Genomic DNA, 20,550 nt, shown 5'->3' on the forward strand with positions numbered 1-20,550 from the left:
ATTGATAATGTATCATTATCTTTTATAAAGATCAACACTCTCAATTAAAAACTTATACTTCTCACCTTAATAAATTAATATTTTATTTATTTTATTTTATTTTTTAATTTAAAAATATTATTATATTATTATAAACAGTATTAAATGTATTTTTTTTACTGTTCACAGTGTAAACAAAACTTTTCTCGAAAGTGAGCCACAAGCATCAATTTACAATTTACAAATGGGAGCAAAGAATAAATGCGAGTAGATCTTTCATGTGTCTTGATAAAGGCAGTCCTAAAAAATGGCAAAAAAGGATTTCCAAATACAAATAAATTGGAATCCAAGTCTCCTCCATAGACATGAAAATGCTTACAGACCTTACTTGCAATATACATAATTAATTCATAGTTTTGAAGTTGTGATTGACATGGCTGAGATTGACATGGCTGAGATTGATGTTGAAAGTATTTTTCACTATGCCATGAAGGGGCAGTTCAGGGAAGTTTTAAAGGCCTACAACGAAAACCATGGTGCATTGGAGGCTAAGATCACAAAAGCACAAGACACAGTGTTGCATCTTGCAGTGTATTTTGGTCAAACGAGGTTTGTGAGGAAGGTGTTGGATGGCATCAACGAAGAGGTGTGTCTCAACGTTTTGCACATGCGAAATTCGAAGGGAAACACCACTTTGCACCTGGCAGCAGAGGTTGGAAACGTGGGCATGTGCTACAACATGGCTAAGAGGGATTCCAAACTCATTTGGGGTCGTAACAATGAAGGTGAGACCCCTCTCTTCTTGGCTGCTCTTCATGGCAAAAAAGAGGCCTTCTTATGTCTGCATAGCCTAAAACAAAACCATGATGATGAGGAAGACTCCTTGGTTAGGAACAGCAATGGCGACACCATTCTCCATTCTGCCATCTCCAGTGAATACTTTGGTTAGTTTGTCTTATTTTCTCAGTTTCATTCTTTGAGTCTAGAAGTTTCAGTCATACAGCCATTTTTATCAGTTTCTTTTGCATTAACTGTATTTAGTTTGATTGTTTGAGTTTAAAAGTTTCATTTTGATGCAAGCTTTACATCAAATATGTATTTTTACCAATGTGTCATTAACAAGGTAGAGTAGTAAATGGAAGGAAGAAGGTCTAATTTAAATCTAAGACACTTTAAAAAACGAAACATTTTTTAACTTCGAAAAACTAAACTGAAACAAAACATAAACGAGGCAAAAAAAAGGTTTTGTTGTATTATACATATTTTGTTGCTAGTGTTTGTTAAGTATAATGATTAATAAAGACAATAAATTTGATGTGTTAATAGGCATAGCTCATTCTGCTGTAAATATCTTACTCGAGTTCAATTGTTTTTCCATAAAAAAAAAATGAATTTGATAGGTTTGGCGCTTCGAATAATTAAGCTGTATCCAAAGCTTGTGAATTCTATGAACAAGGAGGGGTTATCACCTCTGCAGATTCTGGCTGGGAAGCCTAACTGTTTCAAAAGTAGCACGCGAATGGAGTTCCTTCAGAGTATTATTTACAATTGTAAGAACATGACTTTCATACTCCAAGGATTTTCTAACTTTAATACAATTATTCGCTCAAAGTCACGTCACAGAATATGCCACTGGGTTGGATCTAAGGAACATTCATATGATCTAATAATCTAAATTTTCACGTTAACTAAAGTGCTCACTACTGTTAATGGGTGATTTGTTTTGGTCAGGTACGATTGTTGATGATGAGATTGAGGAAACAGATGATGTACGTTACAATGGAGAAGATGAAACTCACCACTGCCCAATGAACTATGAAACATGCACCACCTTCTTTTCATTGTTGAAGAGTATTAGTACGTCCTTCTACCTAGTATATATCATGTCAGAGTAATGATGTGTGGATACTCCATATATCTTAGAATCTATGAACACCCTTTTTATAACTATTAATTATATCATATCACTGATTATATTTCAGTACTTTTTCTTTCTAAGTGTTAATTAGATATTTATATCCACTCATATTTGTTTCACTTGTTATATCTTTTACACTGTTACAGCAATAGGAAAAGATGACAAAGCTGCAAGCAATGACGAAGAGAAAAATGTCTCGCAAAAATCTGGTAATTTTCCCTGTTGTGTGTATTTCGTGATGCTACTCCTACCCTCTAAAACCAGTCAAAGAGTATAAACATGTATATACCAAGTCACTTCAAATGTTATAGAATCCACCATTCCTATATTTCATTTACTATATTAGGAAGTGTTTCCAAATACATTTTAAGTTTAACGCAATCTTATAAAATCAGCTCATAAAATAAGATGAGTTTTGTACATAATTATATACTATCCGATGGTCGACATGAGATTTCCAACAAAAACTTTATATTCTCTTTTTTCTTCAATTTAAATTTCAAATCTTATTCGGTCCTTATTTTATTTTGTCTCCATCCATCCATGCAAACATATTTTGTAGCATTCATGTTATTAAACACTAGGTGCTGCTGAAAGCACTAATGTATACAATATTTATTGATGCAGAGGAAGAACAAGCAAAGAAAAGAGAAATGAAACTTTACAGCTTCCCTCCCAATTGGGGAGCAGCGATCAAATTCCTAACTCTTATGATGAAGTTCTTGCTAATCATTTTCGGTGTTGGTAAATATATTTCTCTACTCATTGTTAGTCCAAATCACTGAGAAAATGTCAAGTGTTGCATCACTTTCTTAAAATGAAACGATTATTTGCATACAGCATGACTTTGATAACGCATGCAGGGGCAAATTGGATAGGTAAAATTCAACGAAAGAAGGTGAAACACACTCGGGCTAAGCAAGTGATGAATGAACTAATCGAGCGTAGTTCTTCTTCTTTGTACAAGAGTGATTATAGCGGAATGAGTATTCAAGGGAGTGAGAAAAGTAGAAGAATGGCAGCACCTATTTTAATTGCAGCAAAGATGGGAGTGAAGGAAGTGGTTGAAAAGATCCTTGACACAGACCCAGTGGCTATCCAAGAGGTAGACTCTGAGAACAAGAGTGCTGTTCTTTTGGCCATAGAGAACAGGCAACCTCATGTGTTCAACCTGTTGAATGAGAGAAGGTTGATTAGGGAAACTGCACTTCGACAAGTAGACAACTATGGTAACAGTGCATTACATCTTGCTGCCACCTATAGGAGTCATAAGCCTTGGCGTTTTCCTGGTGCTGCAATGCAGATGCAGTGGGAATACAAGTGGTATAAGGTCAATATTCTTCCTATCTCTCATAACAACTTCAAAAAGTTTTCACAAATCAATAGTGGTCTTAACTGTTAAGGAAAATCTACTTCTTTTAACTTCTTAACTGTTAAGGAAAAAGTTTTCATGACATGATCATGGCTTTTTCTTATAATAAAACTGTTTTAATCTATACATTTGAAAGAAATGATTGTGCTTTTCAGCTTGTTAAGGACTCCATGCCACCAAATTTCTTTGAACGTTACAATAAGAAGGGAGAAACGGCAAAGCAGCTCTTCATTAATACACACCAAGGACTTGCAAAAGAAGGTGGGAAATGGCTGACCAAAACCTCAGAATCATGCTCACTGGTAGCAGCACTTGTTGCAACTGTTGCATTCACAACCTCGACAGCTATACCAGGTGGTCCTGATCAACGCACAGGTTATCCATTACTGGAAGGAAGACCTGCTTTCAACATCTTCGCTATAACATCAATAGTTGCACTGTGTTCTTCTGTCACAGCCCTTGTTTTATTTCTTTCAATACTCACGTCTCGGTTCCAAGAAAAGGATTTTGCTTTGGACTTACCCAGAAAGCTTCTTCTGGGATTGACCACACTCTTCACATCTATAGCATCTGTCTTGGTCTCATTCTGTGCAGGGCATTTCTTTATAGTTGAAGATGAGCTCAAATTTGCAGTTTATCCCATATATGTTGCTACGTGTTTACCTGTGTCGTTTTTTGCACTTGTGCAACTCCCTCTTTACTTTGATCTGTCCTCGGCTATGATAAGGAAGGTTCCCCAGCGCTGCTATAAAGTGCATTCAACCTGAATGCATCATCATTATTACTTTTTACAATTTCATGCACTACATTGTTGTCCTAACTAACACTTTTGAACTACTCATTTAATTGGTTGTTTGTAGGCAATTACCATAAGCACTTTTGTTGTGAAGTGTATATTTTGAAAATCTCATTTCACACTAATTAATGTATCTATTACGTATACATATTTATTAACTGATAGTGAGCAGTCAAACTGTTTATTGGAAGTCTAGAACTGCTGTTGGCTTATGTTGTTAGTTAATGGGGGTGGTTTGATGGACGTTTACATTACTGTTTCCTCATTATTGAGTTATATAGTATTTATAGGGCTATGCATTCTGCATCCCTGTATGCCTTCTCAAAATATCTAACTACCCCTCCTTATACTTATATTTAACCTACTTCTCATTTCTTCTCCTCCACTTCTTCCAAAGTTAGCTGCACCCCCTACCTGCATCCCTTTCAAATTTTCTTCGTTCGTCTTCCTTCTTTCGTGAGTGGGAGAGGCTGCTGAAAATACATTCATTATCGTCTTTCATAGTTGTTGAAGAGGTAGGTATTTATGGTGTATTTTTATTCTTGGTGGTTTTGTGTGTAATTTGATTTTCGGATCTGAAAATACATTCTAGAATGTAAGAACCAAAGGTGGATTGTTGACGTTGATATGTAGAAGGAATAGGGAATAAGTTGTTGTACACATGCGAATTGTCACACTCAACCACATGTTTAAGTAGCTGAGGATGCTTGTTTTGCATAAAGAAAACAACTATAAGGTTATATCACACTCTTAAGGTAAATAATACACACAATTTTAACAATTTATATTTATTTTCAATTAAATTTAGTTCATAATTATCACACATGGATATATGAACACATCAGGAATGAGAATTAGGGATATCACTCCCACATATTATAGGAGTTCCTCCCTTGGGTGTCTTTATGTCGTTGTGCATAGAAATTGACAATCGTATACATGTTACGGTGTTCTAGAATTCTTATAGTTAACATTGGCCTACTTGACCGTTTGAGGTGATAGTCATATATATTATAGGAGTTCCTCTCTTGGGATATATTATAGGAGTTCCTCTCTTGGGTGTCTTTATGTCGTTGTGCATAGAAATTGACAATCGTATACATGTTACGGTGTTCTAGAATTCTTATGGTTAACATTGGCCTACTTGACCGTTTGAGATGATAGCCATATACTCAAGATATATTGCTAAAGCTTCTTCATGCATGAGATCATTTATACCAAAAGTCAACATGTTGTAATGGAAAGCCAATAGAGACCATCATCTAATAGCTAGGTTATGTATTTTTAAATTTAACAATAATATTGTACAAAAGTTTTAATTATTAATATAAGATACTTTTATCATTCCAAAATGTTTACTTTTGTAAATATTAATAAATTACTTGTTTTAAAATTCAAAAATGGCCTTTAAATAAATTAATTGGGTTTGAAATTAATTTAATATATATATATATATATTTAAAAAAATCTAAAAAATAATGTATTCCAGAATGTGTAATTCAAAATACATATTTTGTATTTTAAATTCTAAATTTTAAAATATAGAATATGAATACAATTTTAAAAGAGTAAAAATAGATTTTTAAATTATATGGGATGCAGTTAAATTTTATGGTTGCAGATTTCAAAACCCTTATTTATAACCCTTACAGCACTTTATATTTTTCTCTCCCGTTTGTAGCGCTAATGTGAAGGCATAAAGTACATGAGATACCACCAGAGCAACATACAACGTTGTTTCATCTCAAACACTACCACTAAGATTTACAACCTCGATCTGCATCACTCAATTGTCACAAAAAGAACTATTTAACTAAAAGACGAGCAAAACCACCTTTCTAAGATTTCTACACAATAAATACATGTGTTAGAAAATATCTACATGACCTAATCTACACATTATAAAGAGGAAAAGTAGAAATGGAACCACTCTACATTGAGTCACAGGTGCAAGTGTTCCGTTGTCTCTTTTCAACTATACGGCGGAACGAGTTTTCTTCACATGGTCTGCAAAAAGTCGATGCCTGCAACCAAAATGTGCACATCAGGACTGAACTACCATAGATAATGAAACCCATCATTTAGAAGATACAATTTTCTAGGCACTAAATCAGACATAAAAAAAAATTGGGAGTACAAAATTCTTGCTAAGAAATTGGCTAGCATAATAATGGCAAAGCCTCCAACCCACTACCTGAGGGAATAAGATATGCATCTAATGAAAGTTTTCTTCCTAAAAGAGAGATTCAATTCTTTATTAAAAGAGAAAAGAGAAATTTTGTAATAACGTGAAAATGGGCCATAACACATGATGCGTCTGTCTGGACACCAGAGTTAAATAAGGAAATAAAACTCAAACGTTAGTGATTCAAATTCATTAGTAATCCGGATTATGTAATCCGGAAGTCTTTTTTCAAACGAGTTATATAATCCGGAAACTACTATATGGGGGTGATATAAGAAGGATAAAAATGTATTTTCATGTTATGTATGGAGGTGGCAGAAGAAGATATGGAGGTGCAGGAAGAAACAGTCCAAATTTAAATGGATTTTTTTTAAATCCATTTAAAGTGGATTCAATTCATTTCACTTTGTTATGGTCACACACTAACTTGGCTCGAACCGGGCCTAATCAGACTCAACCAGAACACGAACCAACTCAGTTTGACATCGGCCCGAGCCCGGACAACTCAACATTGGTCCGGGCCCAGATGACTCGACATCGGCCCGGGCCCAGATGACTCGACATCCGTCTGGGCCCGAACGACTCGACATCGGCCTGGATCCGAACGACTCAACATCGGCCCAGGCCCGCTTGGCTCGACATTAGCCAGGCCCCAATCAACTCGACATCGGCCCGAGACAAGACGACTTGTCATTGGCCCGAACCCAGACGACTCGACATCGATCTGGGCCCAATCAACCTGGGGCCGCTCGGACCAGGGCCCAATTGACTGAACATGGACCTAGGCTTGCTCCACTCGACATTGGCTAGGGCCCATTCGACTTGAGATCGACCCAAGCCCGAGAGACTTGACATTGGCCCGAGCTCGGGATACTCGACATCGCCTCGGGCTCGAGAGACTCAACATCAACATGGGCCCGTTAGGCTTGACATCGGCCCGGACCCAATCAACTTGACATCGACCCGATCCCGCTCAGCTCGACATTGGCTAAGGCCCAATTAACCTGACATCGACTCAGGCCCATTCAGCTCAACAACGGCCTGAGCCCAATCAACTAGACATCAACTCGAGTCCGGGAGACTCGACATTGACCTGGGCCTGTTAAACTCGACATCGACCCGAGCATGGGAGACTCGACATTTACTCGGGCTCGCTCAACTCAACATTGGCCCGGGCCAAATCAACTCAACATCGACCCGGTCCCGCTCCACTTGACATCGATTCAGGCCCACTCCACTCAACATTGGCTCGGGCTCGTTAAGCTCGACATTGGCCTGGCCCGTTCGGCCCGGGCCCGACAACTCAACATCAGCCCAGCCTTGCTCGGCTCGACATCGACTCAGGATTGCTCGACTCGACAACGGCCAAGGCAGGCTCGGCTCAAAATTGGCCCGGGCGCGCTCGGCTTGATATGGGCCCGGGACTGCTCGGTTAGACATTGGCTAGATTGTCTTGGCTTAACTTGGATCGGGCCAAGTCAAAATCCATCCCAAAATGCAATTTGGATAATCCAAAAATGTATCCAATGTATATCTAATCCATATCCAATTGAATGAATTGGATTTAAAATCCAAAAATATGGATTTGAATTTGAAATAAATCTATTTAAATGGATTAAAACTAATATGGATATGGATAATTATGGATTGGATTTTGTAAATTTGGATTTTTTACCCTTAACACGAGGAAAAGAAAAAAAAAAATCTGACCTTTGATACTCCAGCTTCTGTGTAACTATGCCAGTCAGCAACAGTTCTGACTTGTACACCATTACCCCTGCAGGTGCAAAAAATGGTATTTTAAAATTTGCATATGGAAAAAGTTTTCAAAGCAAAGTGAAACAGTTTCTAACCCTTCTCAAGAAAAGGCACCGAAAAGGCATAATCTTCTTCACAGGATAAGATCAGCAAATCGTCTGGAACTGTGTGGCCCTTCAAAACGGATTTTCCAACTTTCTCCACAACCTTGGCAAATCGTTACAGACAAAAATAATAATTGAGATAGATCAAGTGTAATTTCGAAAAATTGAACCAAAAGAAAGATTTGTTCGATGTGGACAAGTGTCTATATGTTTTCTGAGAAAAGGAGGAAAACAATTGCTTTGATTATACAAATAATAATAAGAATTATACTGATTATACAAATAAAAATTACTTTGATTGTTAGTCTATATGATTTGTTCACAAAAAATCATGAAAAGAAGGAACTATCACAATTGTAAAGATATAATTTTCTTCAACCATATATGTGCAATTGATGAATATACATGGAGAAAGATGCATACCTGTCCATGAACTGCTCTTGCTAAATTTGAAAGAATCTCTTTACTAGGTTTAGTACTTGGGGTGATCAATACTCTTCGACCCTACAGAAAATTATGATCATTTTACTAGGAGCAACATGAGGATAATGCATGTTTGTATATAAAAAAGGTTTAATTATTCTTTTATACCTCCTAAAAGTTAAATTCTGGTTCACTTAGTTTTGGTGTAGGATTTTATCCCCCGTAAGCCATGTTTAGCTGATGTAGTTTCATAATGAGAAATTAAGTTGTAGCACTGAATTTTATGACATGAACTAGTTTACGACTATTCTTACATAGATGAAGCAGCAGAAAAATTTCACATCAACAATAATCTAACCAGGGGACTCAATAGAAAGTTGAAAACTATGGGAACAACTGTTACAATTAAAACCAGAGGGGTCAAAATAAAAGTGATAAAGTAAGCCTTATCTCACCGGGTAGGCTATCCATATACACAAATACATATAGGACATGATGAAAACAATTTATAGGTGTGAGACCGAGAGATGGGTCTAATAATCCCGTGATTCTTTGAATAGATAGTCAGAATTAGAAATTACTAAAAATTTGCATTATCTCTTCTAAAAACAAATGACTTTGTTATAATCCCATCCCTGTTGGTGACAACAAATCCATAATCCAAGAATTAAATAATACTCCAAACTCATTTCACTATGTATGTCATATATTACCTTTAATAGAGGATGCTGAACTGCTAGTGCTAGTGAAACTGGCAAGCTGAAACCTACCTCCTTTTCCTTTTTTGCATCCCTCAATATGTGATTTCTCTCATCAATAAAACAGTTAGCTTGTCCACAGCTCTCAATCCACAAGTGTGTGACCACCAGTTTACCAAAAGCAATAGCTTCCAACATATTTCTGGTACGTACAAATTGATCAGCTATGAAGTGGGTAGCATCTGCAATGGAGGATACCACAGAAACTCCAAGCCGTGCTAAAATCTGCAGTGAGCACCAGAATATGTCTGAAAACCACACATTTGTACTTACTAATAGAAGTTTACAAAAAATAATTAAATGATACCTTCTTCTGATGCTTAATAATATCTTCGTCCAAGTGGCGGCTGTAAAGAACTCGAACATTAGTCATGTCCCTCCTCTTCCTTGAATCTTTAGACGGAGTAAGTAATTCAGGTCTGATATCACTCAAGCTTTGAAGTTCCCTGTTGAGCTCCTTTCGAGATACTTTAAGGCATGATGTCGGATTTATATTGCATGATTGTTTGTAATATTCGTCACCCACACAAACAGGTGATGCATCATTCACAGGCCTCTTATACTTTGATGGAGTTGCAGATACCTTGTTCCTCTCTCTTGGCGATTCATCTGAACTGGCTTCAGAATTATTAACATTATCCCCTGGGTTTGCCTTATCTAAATTTAGCTCTGATATTTTCCCTTGTTTTCGATCAACAGAAGATATTACTGAACCATCATATGAAGATGAGTGATCTTTGCAATTTACATGTGATTTGACATCAGAATCTGTTCTCATTTTTCTCTTCCTAGCAGTAGATTTCCCAGTATCTTCAGGTTTTGCAGATGCTTTGGATGAACAAACTAATGTTTCAGATCCTAAATCATGATCAGACAACTTCCTAATTCTAAGAGATCTCCTTCTTTTAGGATAATCTACTATATCCAATTCAACATTGTCACTGAAACTACCAACACTTGCCTTCAGAGCCGAAGTCCCCAAGTGACTCAATTTGGAATTATCACCTACTTCAAAGTCATCAGAAGATCCTGTAGTAGATTTGGAATTCAATGTTTTGGATGCCTGTAGGCCAATTCCACTGCTTTTCTCAAGGGAATCAATACCTATATTTCCATCTCTCAAACTCTTGGGTGGTATATCACGGTTTATTGATTGATTTACCGATAAGGATCGTCTAGTTCTTTTGGCAATTGGTGAAAAATGACAAACACCATTATGCAATTCCCTTTTGTTGACCAAACTACCTCTACTTTCTTCATTATTGCCATCGGGATTATTCAACTCATCAAGCTGGTTGCTTTTCAAAGCTCTAGCTGACTTTCTTTGCACAATTATCGGAGACAAGGATACTCTACCATTTTTTTCATTATCACTGGAGGTTTGGTTGCCTTCTGCATTTAACTTACTCCTCTTTGATCTTGTCATTATACTGTCCCTTCTGTGTTGCGTGACTTCTTTAGTGCTTCTCTTTGATAAACCTGAAGTTTGCAACAATGATTTAACATCAACTTTCCTTTTCCTGTCGCATTGTGCCAATTGTTCCTTTGACGAAACAAGCCCCACTTTTCCAATAGAGTTATTAAGTTTATAATTTAAACCACTTCTAGTAACATGAGCAGTATCATTATCAACAATATCCTTGGCATTGCACAATGTTTCCATAGCCTCAGCAGCCATTTGAGTATCTGGTCCTACATCCAACATCTGTTCTCCTGCATTAGCAACGGGCTCCATCTCTCCTCTAGAGAAATCAATGTCGAATTGTTCATCCAATTCCTTAGCAAGATTCCGTTTTAATTTTATTGTTGCTTCTGGTACAACACTGTCCCTTACTTTCAGAATATTCATCCCTACTCTTGAATCAGATTTAACTGCACTCTTTCTTTTATTAGGAATATTCCCGTCTTCCTTATCATCATTTAGATTTACTCCACATGCTCTCCTGTTCCGGAATCCCGGCAACGACCTTGGCCTATGTGTTTCACCCTTAAAAAAATCGTTCTTCCTCCTTAGATATATATCTCCCCCACCCTCGTCTTCACGGCTATCATCCCAGTCATAAATACTAGTTCTTCCAGCTTTGCCTTTATCATTTACGGTCTTGGTCAAACTGTGTTGCCATTTTGTACTCGGAATGGATTTGGACTTTTCCTCCCTATTCTTAACACAATTAGATTCTTGATCAAACTCTGTGATATTATCTTTAAGAAACCTATCAACAAAGTCAATAGCATTGATCTGTGACAATACTCCAGGTTCTTGAGAGTTGACGTAGCTTAACCCTTCCAATTCACCATGGTAAATAGGAAGCTTGTCTAGGTCATCTCCTTCATTAAAAACATTGCCGCTAAGACAAGTTCCATTTGTTTCAACAGGTATATCATCGCTGAAAAGCTTTCTCACTGTCGACTTAGCAACCTTACCCTTAAATCCCCCAACTTCCACACTGTATTTCCCATTATCATTTTCCTGATCAACTCCCCCAACCTTCTCAGAACAACTAAGAAAGGACTCCCCTTTATCTTTTACAACCAGTGATTCCTGGTATTTCTGACCAGTACCCTTGACAGAATTGGTCACATCCTGATTTTCTTTAAAATCCACCTTGTGAATGGCAAGAGCAGCTTGCCGCAAAGATTCTACACGGAGAAAAGCAAACCGCGGTGGCATTGAACCTGAGAATATATAAACTTTAATAGGAGAGTCAAATGAAACAAAACACATTCACATGTTACATTTCGGGGGGGGGGGGGGGGAATATATTACAAAATAATCAACCTGGCAATGTATTTAGTCCTACAGAGAAAGCTAAGACAGTAAAGTCAGATACAAAATATTGTAGAAAAACAGAGATGCCACTTCTCCTAAAAGAATATGAAAAAAATCATCATCCCACCCAACCAAATTAGTATGTATTTCACCCCAAAGGCAAGCTAATCAAAACATAATATTGGGATGAAAGTCATAGATAATCCCAAGTTCATGATTTGTCAGCCAACTTTTCTCTTCTCCAGCATGCATGCCTACTAGTGCAAGAAATGGGTATAGACAAATAAAGTTTCCACAATTATTATTATTTTCAATTATCACTAAAATTGCCAATACACGTTATTAAACACCTGAGAATTAATAAGCCACAAACAAAATGGACATTATTAAAAAACACCACTTCAAAGCACAGAACACTTCAAAACACCACTTTTCAGTTCGCTGTTTCCATTTATTTTCACCAATCCAACTGTTGAAATCTCTAAATTCACATACAAGAAACAAAGCCATGACAGCTGAAACAGTGTAATGCACCCAAGGAAAAAAGAAAAATAAAGAACAAAAATCCGAATTGAATCACTCACTCACCAGAACTGTTTCGCTGACACGATTTATCCTTTCTGCTGCCCACGGCTTCACTATTGCCACTGTCAACAGATAGCTCATCATCATCCACATTCTCCAAAATTTGCGTTCTATCCGATTCACACTCTTCCTCCGGCAACTTAGTCTCACCATCGCCCAACGCCTGAGTTTCACTGGCAAGGTTCATCGCTTCGTTTTCCAAAATGTCGTCATCTTCATCAAATACCTGAGTTTCCCCAGCAAGAACCAACGTTTCGGTATCCAAAACACCGTCGTCGTCGAAAGGCACGGTATCTTCGAAGTACCGCCACTCGTTGTCATCGCAATCATCGTCCTCCACACCTGAGATTTCAACAAAACAAACAAAAATGTTACATTTGATGCAAAATTAGGGGATTCAATCTCATGATAGATACAAAAGAAATTGAATTAAAGAAAATAAGTACATACCATCGGCGTCGAATGGTTGAGTGTCAACGTAGTCAAAATCTGCGTGGATTCCACGATCATCCTTAGCGGTGGAATGATTGGGACTCATCGCTTAAAACCCTTACCAGAGATTAGGGCACTGAAACAGATAAGAAAGGATTAAAGAGCCAGAAATTTTTTGGAGGGAAAATGTGGCGGGTTTTTGGAGTGGAACGCTTAAAAGAACAATGTAGATACAAAAAGGTCTGAAACAATAGTAATTGGTAACTTTTTCACATTTTAGGGTTCTAAAATTTTTTGCAATTCTCTCTTAGTGCGTGCTAGTAACAAGTTTACTATGTAACCGTTTTGTACTCACTTTTCAAATAAATAAAAATTACTTTTGATTACTTATTTACATATTCAATTTTTCCTACAATTTAGTTCCTTAATTGTAAATGCAAGTAATTTACTTTATTTATTTTTTAAACTAAATTTAATAAAAAAACATGATTATAAAAATTTCACAGTACTGTAATTATGGAGAACATATTAATAGATTGATTACTATATAAACATTGAAATAAAGTTAAAATATATATATATATAAATAAATTATTATTTAAACTTTTTATAATCTTAAAAATGATATATGATGTATCTATTTAATTAAATTATTTTAATTAAATTGTAAACAAAATGGGCATTTGGTCTAGTGGTATGATTCTCGCTTAGGGTGCGAGAGGTCCCGAGTTCAATTCTCGGAATGCCCCTATAATCGATACATTTTTTGTGCCATTATTATTATATATATTCTTCTTATTTTAATTATTGAACTATTTATATTTTAATACTTTACTTCAAAATATTGAAAATCGGTTAGTACAGCACTATTTACCCACCATGTATAAAAAAATGAATATTCCATAGTATATTGTTATAATTAATGAATTAAGGAAAATCAATCTCCAGCGGAAATCAAGAGAGAACTATATTTCTGCAAAACATATAATTTAGTATATGTATTTGTATTAGCTGGTAATGTTACACTTCAGAAATAAGTTTGAAATAAAACCAATGTTTTATTGTTAATGTATATTGTGATTATTATTTTTCAAAAGAATTACCTTATTTAAGAAATAAAAGCATTTTTAAGGTTAAATGAAATAGTTTTGATATTTTTTTTTAAACAACTTCATAAAAGCAATGTTTTTCCTAATATATTTTAATGTGTGCAACAAAAACAACCTAAAAATAAAAAAGGGGGCATTCCGAGAATCGAACTCGGGACCTCTCGCACCCAAAGCGAGAATCATACCACTAGACCAAATGCCCTCATTTAGAAGTTTTCATTCTTAATATTTATATAAATTATAATTATATAAGACAATTGTTATGACGTCATGTTAATATATAATTTATATAAAAGTTTAGTGGGGAGTAACTGTTAAAAATAAATGAGCATTGTAAATGTAATCCTCGTTGTGGTATAAATATAAATAATAAAAAGGGTCATGAATTGAAATCAAAATTGATACTGCATTTAGCCAATAAAAAAACTAAATTTACAAGTATTATAAAAATTGATTATTTTTAATATAAATGATCATCATTAAAGTCGCCCCCTACTTAAACCCTCAGTATGCATATATGCGAAGGAGACAAATTGGAAAACTTATGTAATTTTCATTATGAAAATGTGATAGCAATTTTGGTGCCTAAAATCTGGAAACTGGCAGGGTTAGTCCCCTCTGAGATTGGGAAGTCAGAATAGTGCAGATTCCATTGCTCTTGACCAAACATAACCAAACATAATGCAAGATACATTGCATACACCTGAATCCAAGGCACTCACATGCGGTTGCATAGGAACGCCAATCCCAACTCAAATTCTAACGGAAGATAAACAAAGCAAAGAATGCAAATGAGAACCAGCAATACCTCCTTACCTCGAGACAGCTGGAACAATATCTTAAGGTTGATGTCATATCAACTGTGATCATGCAGGAGCTACTACAACTGCATTGACACAGAAAGTATATTGTTTTTATCTAATGTAAATCTGAACAACTAGTAAAAAGAACTGAGTCCAAAAATGCCATTAGGACCGCAAATTTTGCTTCCCGGCAAAAGGGTTATACGTAAATACATTAAAACCTATTCATGTTCTGTTCAGGAGCCCTAGGATTGTATTATTTGCTGCTAAAATAATGAACGGGTAGTGCTCCCGGATCAAGCTCCCAGAAGCCTCTCAGACTGCCACCATGTTCTTCTGATAATTTAAAGGCAGGGATTTGGTGGGAGAACCTGAGCAACTCTTTCCAAAATATTTTCATGGTCCCAGCTGATCCTGCATTTGATCTGCCCTTAAAAACTGAATTATAACCACTTACCAACTCCAAGGGTAAAACATCCATCCACAAATCATTTTCTCCAACAACTTCCACTACGTCATACTCCAAATTTTCCAGATCAGAACGTTTTATTTTAGTCGTCCAATTCTTGTACAATGCCCAAATTTCGCCTTTCCTTGGAAAAATTTCATATTCCTTCTTCTTACTGTCAATAATAGCCTGCACCTGATGTGAAATAGAATAGGTGTCAGTATAAGTGCAGGGACTGGCACCCGTTTGGATTTTAAATCTGCCAATGGAAATAAGCATGTCTTTATCTTCCCATCTAACACTGTTCTCCGGTAGCCAGCAGTTAGTAAGATAAGTAACTTGCAACTCAACTTCTGGTCTAGTCCTAATCCTCTTAATCTGACCATAGTATTTTGGCAGTCCATCCTCATCCCCATAAAATGCCCAAATCTGACCAACCTGAAACTTTTCGATGGACCTCCAAGCATCAAAATTGTAGAACTCAGGATCTGGAATTTCAAAAGCATCTGCGGCTGAGGCTGAAGGATCACTACCAGTATAATCTACGGGATCCTTGTTCTCCTTTGAAGAATTGTTTCTTTCCACATTAAGCTTTGCAGTAGAGACATCTACCTTCCTAGCAAATTTCAACATATCTGAAGACCTTGTGCCATTCCCACTGGATGGACCATGACCAACATTTACATCCAAATCTCCAGGAACAGCAATTTCCTCCATATGCATTGGCAAGGATACAGGATCAAGTTCCCAAGACCCTACAGGAACACCAACTCTTTCCTGACCAGTCATTTTAAAAGATGGAACCCTGTGAGAGAATCTGAATAACTCGGCTGATGGAATTTGAATTGTATGCTTGCCTCCATCCATTTTAGTGAAGAGAGACACAAAACCTTTCAACTTAGCCAAGTACGCAACAACTACTCCCACACCTTCAATGTAATCTGATAAGATTTCGACAAATTCAAAATCATACTGCCGATGAGACTCCACATCCATATGCCATTTGATATCCCAATTTTTAAAGAGAGCCCAAATTTCTCCCTTTCTAGGATATACTTTATATGTCCCGCGGCCAATCTTTTCACAAACAATAAGATGAGAAAACATCAGTCGATCTTCAGTGTTTTCTGTATTACCAAGTCTATGTTTCCCACAAGCAACTGGCAATTGCTCATTTATCCAGTGGATTTCATCTTTCTCTTCTGCATCTGGTTCAAACCATGTTATCCTCAACTTGAATCCAGGAGAGAGAACTTTTCTGATTAAAGCATAGAATCGAGGCATACCATCTACAGTATCATAAACAGCCCAAATCTGCCCAGCAGCAAAAGACCCCTCTTTCTTGTCTTTGTCAAAGTCACTGAATTCTGCATCTGGATAAACAAAATTATCTGGTTGATTTGTTGATTTCGAGAGTGAATGCTCTGAAGTTTTGTCTGTCTTTGAGATACCCACTGCCTCTTTTTCCCTCACCTCCTTAAGCTCCTCTTTTATATTTAAAACGCTCTCTTTAGGATAAAAGCTCTGCTTCTGCTTTACCTGCCGCTGATCTTTCTTATCAGCAGCCAAACCATTCTGTTCATTAATTTTGGCTGCCCCTCCATGCTCCACTTCACCAGCACCAGATGGAGATTCAGTCCCTTCATCATCACTCACATTTTCCTTGTAGGAAACCTGATGCTTTTGCCGCGTAGATCTACGTGGATTCTCTTCTCTGTGGGTAGAAAAACCATCATTGTCATAATGAATAACCTCTTCAGATTCAGAATCAGTACTCCCCACAGATTCAGAACTTTCACTGAATTCAGCTGCCCGCTTTCTTCTTCTATTTCCACGTGGCTTCACAGGGTCATCCACAGTATGACCTTTGTTTTCATGTGATTCAATATTTGATCTGCGGGTATCAAAATTACCTTGAGATCCAACACCAACATTGAAAGTGCCATGATTCTGACTATAGTTCTGCACACCAAAAGCTTGCTGACTTGAATTAGTTGCTGGTACTCTACCTTGCATAGTAACATCATATGCAATGAAGGGCCTATTGCAATGTTGACAGCGAAGAGATCTGTTTAAAACTTCCCTATAATACTCATATCTAACAGAACAAAATGTGCACATAGTCCAAAAAGTAGGGCGGCCACCATTAGGCCCCTGTTGAGATGTCTGCCCAGACTGTTGTTGCTGATGGGGATTTAAGTTTGTAAAATTGGGCCTAACACTGGTTTGCATCACAGGATTAAAATTCATCTGAACATTCTGCTGATGATGAGATTGCACGGTAGTTCTGTTCATTGGAACCCTGCGCAGATTCATGTCAAGCCTAGATCGTTTTTCTCCATCCAGAAGAACTCTTTGAGCTTCCCCAATCAGCTTAAACGCAGCTTCTGCGCCAGCAAACTTGTTTTTGTCAGGATGAAGTTGGAGGGCGAACTTCCTATATTGCTTCCTGATTGTTGTATCATCAGCCATCAGCTCAATTTGAAGAATTTTATACCAGTCCATCTCATTGCCAAACAATTTCTGCTCAGCAAAGCAATGCACATCACAGACAATAAGCATTTGATTAATATTCTCCAGATCAGGATATAGCTGCTGAGCCTTAAGAGCAAATTTTCGAGCCCCATTAAAATCTTTGTTTTGCATTCTCCGTTCAGCAATTTCCTTGGCCCTTACGGCCTCTTCTTTATTGCACTCCATCAAAAATCCAGATTTCAAAACCTAAAAGTGAGTGCTATGACCAAGCACACTGACAACCAGTCTACATTTAATTTGTAACTGCTATGAGAACAGACTACCGAGATGCAAATGCAAATTGTGAACAAATCTTCCAAGACCCCACCAATCACCAAAAAGATTACAGTCTGCACATTCAGATTGACCCTGCAAATATTGTATAACATGCAATTATAAGATCCCATGTAAAAAATCTTAAAAATGGAGTTGTTGATATCACAAACAAATTTCTAAACATAAAATCAATGCCTCGGTAGATGAACCAGATCTTTCAATTTGTTAGGAAATCAGTACTAGAAACACTATACTGTCCACGACAAAGTTTTCAGATCACCATAGTTTTATGTGCGTGAACTTGTCACATAAAAGAAACAGGATAACTAAGGAAAAAAGGTATAAGCAAAGATAAGGTGCTTTCTTCAAATTTTTCTCCCACTCTTTTTGTTTAGCTTTCTCTTTTATTATTTTTTGACCAGGCAGGATATGCATAAATTACATACAACCAAAAGAAGTGTTAAAAAGACAGCTGTAAAAATGCTTCCATGATTTCATCCACCCAGGGTAGGTTCTGCTAATCAAAATACTAAGCTTGAAGTCTGATTCTCAATTTCTCACAGCCAACAAAGATAGTTTTATAAAACAATTTACAATCAACAATCAAATTCCCACTAGTTTTGAAAATTCCCACTGATCAACAATCAAATTCTCATCTAAAATCTACTTTTGAAAATTCTTTCCGATACAAGTGTTTTGGAAAACATAAAAGAGAAACAACCATCATTTCCTATTTATTTCAAATGCTCTGTTCAAGGGACAGACTTTTGGAAGTAGAAATGCGTTCAAGGGTCAAATAAATTTAAGAAAACAGTAAATAAACAAGGCCCAAGCCTTCACAAAGGCTCTAGAACAAAATCGACACGGAACGGATATGACAAATACATAGATGAAGATACAACAAGTTTACGAAGAGTCCACAAATGTACAATAATATGAACAAATTTATAAGAAACGACAAATTTTAATAAATACAGAATATAACGGAACTATAAACAATAAAATTAGTATAAACTATAAAATTAACTTTAAAACAAAATAAATCTAAATAGAAAATCAATATTTTAAAAGTTATCATACATTATGCATAAAAAATCATTATAACATAATAAAATTGTACTTATTTTTCAAATTATCATGATATTTGCATTTATTTTGACCAGAGAATTTTTTTAGAAATGTAAAATGCAATTAGGAGTATTTGAAGTGCCAGGCAACAAGCTTGAAGTAAATGTACTTTGTTGCGTAGGGTTGCAGCATACCTGGTTCGAATGGGGTTGGTGTAGCACTCCCCCACGCTAAACTTCCACCGAGGAACAAAAAATCTTGCTGTTCAAATACAACATAAAAAACTAGCCCGACAAATGCTAACCATTTATAAACCTGCGCCAACACAAATCAGAAAATAAATTAACATAAACAAAACCCTGATATTCGAACGAGATTACTGTGCCATAGGCCGCCACAAACAGAAGCAACATTCTAACGCCAAAGGAAGGAGACAGGAAAAACCCTAATCTACTCCAAAGCTAACAACCAAAAACACAGAATTAAGAAATCATTTTTCCAAAACAAAAATCAGGGAAACTTTAACAAACCCTTCCCAGAAAGAAAAAAAAAAACCTTTACAATAAATGGAGGCACTCATTGCTTTTTAAGTCGTGGGGGAATAAGTTAATGCACTCAACAATCTTGAATATGCATATGGGGCAGAAATGATTAAATCCCTATAGTGGAAAAACCATGAAAATTCAAAGGAAAAAAAAAAAGGGTTTTAGAGATGAAGCAGTGCGCACTAACCTGTAGAGTAATTGAGAGTTGAGAGATGAGAGCAGAGATGCCGCACCAAAATAAGGAGCAAACTTCAAAAACCTGCTCTTAGTGGAACCCCGAACTAATATTATGATTATTTATTCTTAGGATTGCATTCTTCTCATACTGCCCCTTCAGTTTTTAATTTCCAAGGTTGTTTCCTCTGTAATTTACTTAATGTGCAGGGGGTCTCTCCATTCTTGTTTGACCCAGGGAGATGGTTGATCCAACGGTTCACAAATCTCTTTGCTTAGGGACATCTTGGTACATTCACATACATATATTTTTCATCTCATTTGGTACATAATACTTCACACAATATTTGTATGAATTATATGGGAAACATGTGCTTTAAAATTTACTGTTGAAAATTTAAATAATTAATCTAAAACTTAAAAAAAGTGGCAATGTGTTTATTGTATATACCGATATATAAAAAGAATTTTTCATTATAATTGTATTTTGTTATAGACAAATTTGTTTCTATTTTATTCTTATATCAATATTT

The 20,550-nt window shown here is 36.3% G+C and overlaps 3 protein-coding genes and 2 non-coding genes across 7 annotated transcripts; 2 read left to right on the forward strand and 3 right to left on the reverse strand.

Moving 5' to 3' along the window:
* The first annotated feature begins 283 nt into the window (after positions 1–283).
* Positions 284–4,223, forward strand: LOC137832333 (uncharacterized). Its single transcript, XM_068640435.2, has 7 exons — positions 284–923; positions 1,380–1,529; positions 1,711–1,836; positions 2,044–2,106; positions 2,525–2,641; positions 2,761–3,227; positions 3,425–4,223. The coding sequence occupies exons 1-7, from the start codon at positions 413–415 to the stop codon at positions 4,034–4,036; spliced, it is 2,046 nt and encodes a 681-aa protein (XP_068496536.1). The 5' UTR covers positions 284–412; the 3' UTR covers positions 4,037–4,223.
* A 1,475-nt stretch (positions 4,224–5,698) lies between these two features.
* Positions 5,699–13,399, reverse strand: LOC137832336 (BRCT domain-containing DNA repair protein). 3 transcript variants are annotated; one of them, XM_068640438.2, is made up of 8 exons: positions 13,099–13,399; positions 12,652–12,990; positions 9,601–11,969; positions 9,249–9,518; positions 8,536–8,616; positions 8,104–8,215; positions 7,961–8,027; positions 5,699–6,089 (listed from the first exon to the last, which is right to left on the reverse strand). In XM_068640438.2, exons 1-8 carry the CDS (start codon positions 13,184–13,186, stop codon positions 6,041–6,043), a joined length of 3,375 nt encoding a protein of 1,124 aa, XP_068496539.1. In that variant the 5' UTR covers positions 13,187–13,399; the 3' UTR covers positions 5,699–6,040. The 3 variants fall into 3 exon arrangements, with proteins under 3 accessions (XP_068496539.1, XP_068496540.1, XP_068496538.1); XM_068640439.2 differs by having other exon boundaries at positions 9,306–9,518; positions 9,601–11,984; positions 13,099–13,319; XM_068640437.2 differs by having other exon boundaries at positions 9,601–11,984; positions 13,099–13,318.
* A 358-nt stretch (positions 13,400–13,757) lies between these two features.
* Positions 13,758–13,829, forward strand: TRNAP-AGG (transfer RNA proline (anticodon AGG)). The gene has a single exon. It is a non-coding gene; the product is annotated as a tRNA-Pro (tRNA).
* A 490-nt stretch (positions 13,830–14,319) lies between these two features.
* TRNAP-UGG (transfer RNA proline (anticodon UGG)) lies at positions 14,320–14,391 on the reverse strand. The gene has a single exon. It is a non-coding gene; the product is annotated as a tRNA-Pro (tRNA).
* Positions 14,392–14,819: 428 nt separating this feature from the next.
* Positions 14,820–20,218, reverse strand: LOC137832337 (uncharacterized). The gene is made up of 3 exons (XM_068640440.2): positions 20,031–20,218; positions 19,493–19,613; positions 14,820–18,323 (listed from the first exon to the last, which is right to left on the reverse strand). Exon 3 carries the CDS (start codon positions 18,138–18,140, stop codon positions 15,249–15,251), a length of 2,892 nt encoding a protein of 963 aa, XP_068496541.1. The 5' UTR covers positions 18,141–18,323; positions 19,493–19,613; positions 20,031–20,218; the 3' UTR covers positions 14,820–15,248.
* Between the last annotated feature and the right edge of the window lie 332 nt (positions 20,219–20,550).

Source organism: Phaseolus vulgaris, chromosome 6 (genome assembly GCF_051622355.1).
Source record: "Phaseolus vulgaris cultivar YP4 chromosome 6, ASM5162235v1, whole genome shotgun sequence".
In the NCBI taxonomy this organism is placed as follows: domain Eukaryota; kingdom Viridiplantae; phylum Streptophyta; class Magnoliopsida; order Fabales; family Fabaceae; genus Phaseolus; species Phaseolus vulgaris.

What these genes read in the sequence shown, in the direction of transcription:
- LOC137832336 (XM_068640437.2), bottom strand. Translation starts at nt 13,186, where the DNA reads ATGAGTCCCAATCATTCCACCGCTAAGGATGATCGTGGAATCCACGCA. An exon ending in TTCAGCATCCTCTATTAAAG is followed by an intron (nt 8,617 to 9,248) that starts GTAATATATGAC and finishes AATTTTCTGTAG; the next exon opens with GGTCGAAGAGTATTGATCAC. An exon ending in GGTGCCTTTTCTTGAGAAGG is followed by an intron (nt 8,028 to 8,103) that starts GTTAGAAACTGT and finishes TTGCACCTGCAG; the next exon opens with GGGTAATGGTGTACAAGTCA.
- LOC137832337 (XM_068640440.2), bottom strand. Translation starts at nt 18,140, where the DNA reads ATGGAGTGCAATAAAGAAGAGGCCGTAAGGGCCAAGGAAATTGCTGAA.
- LOC137832333 (XM_068640435.2), top strand. Translation starts at nt 413, where the DNA reads ATGGCTGAGATTGACATGGCTGAGATTGATGTTGAAAGTATTTTTCAC. An exon ending in TCAGAGTATTATTTACAATT is followed by an intron (nt 1,530 to 1,710) that starts GTAAGAACATGA and finishes TGTTTTGGTCAG; the next exon opens with GTACGATTGTTGATGATGAG. An exon ending in GCTAATCATTTTCGGTGTTG is followed by an intron (nt 2,642 to 2,760) that starts GTAAATATATTT and finishes TAACGCATGCAG; the next exon opens with GGGCAAATTGGATAGGTAAA.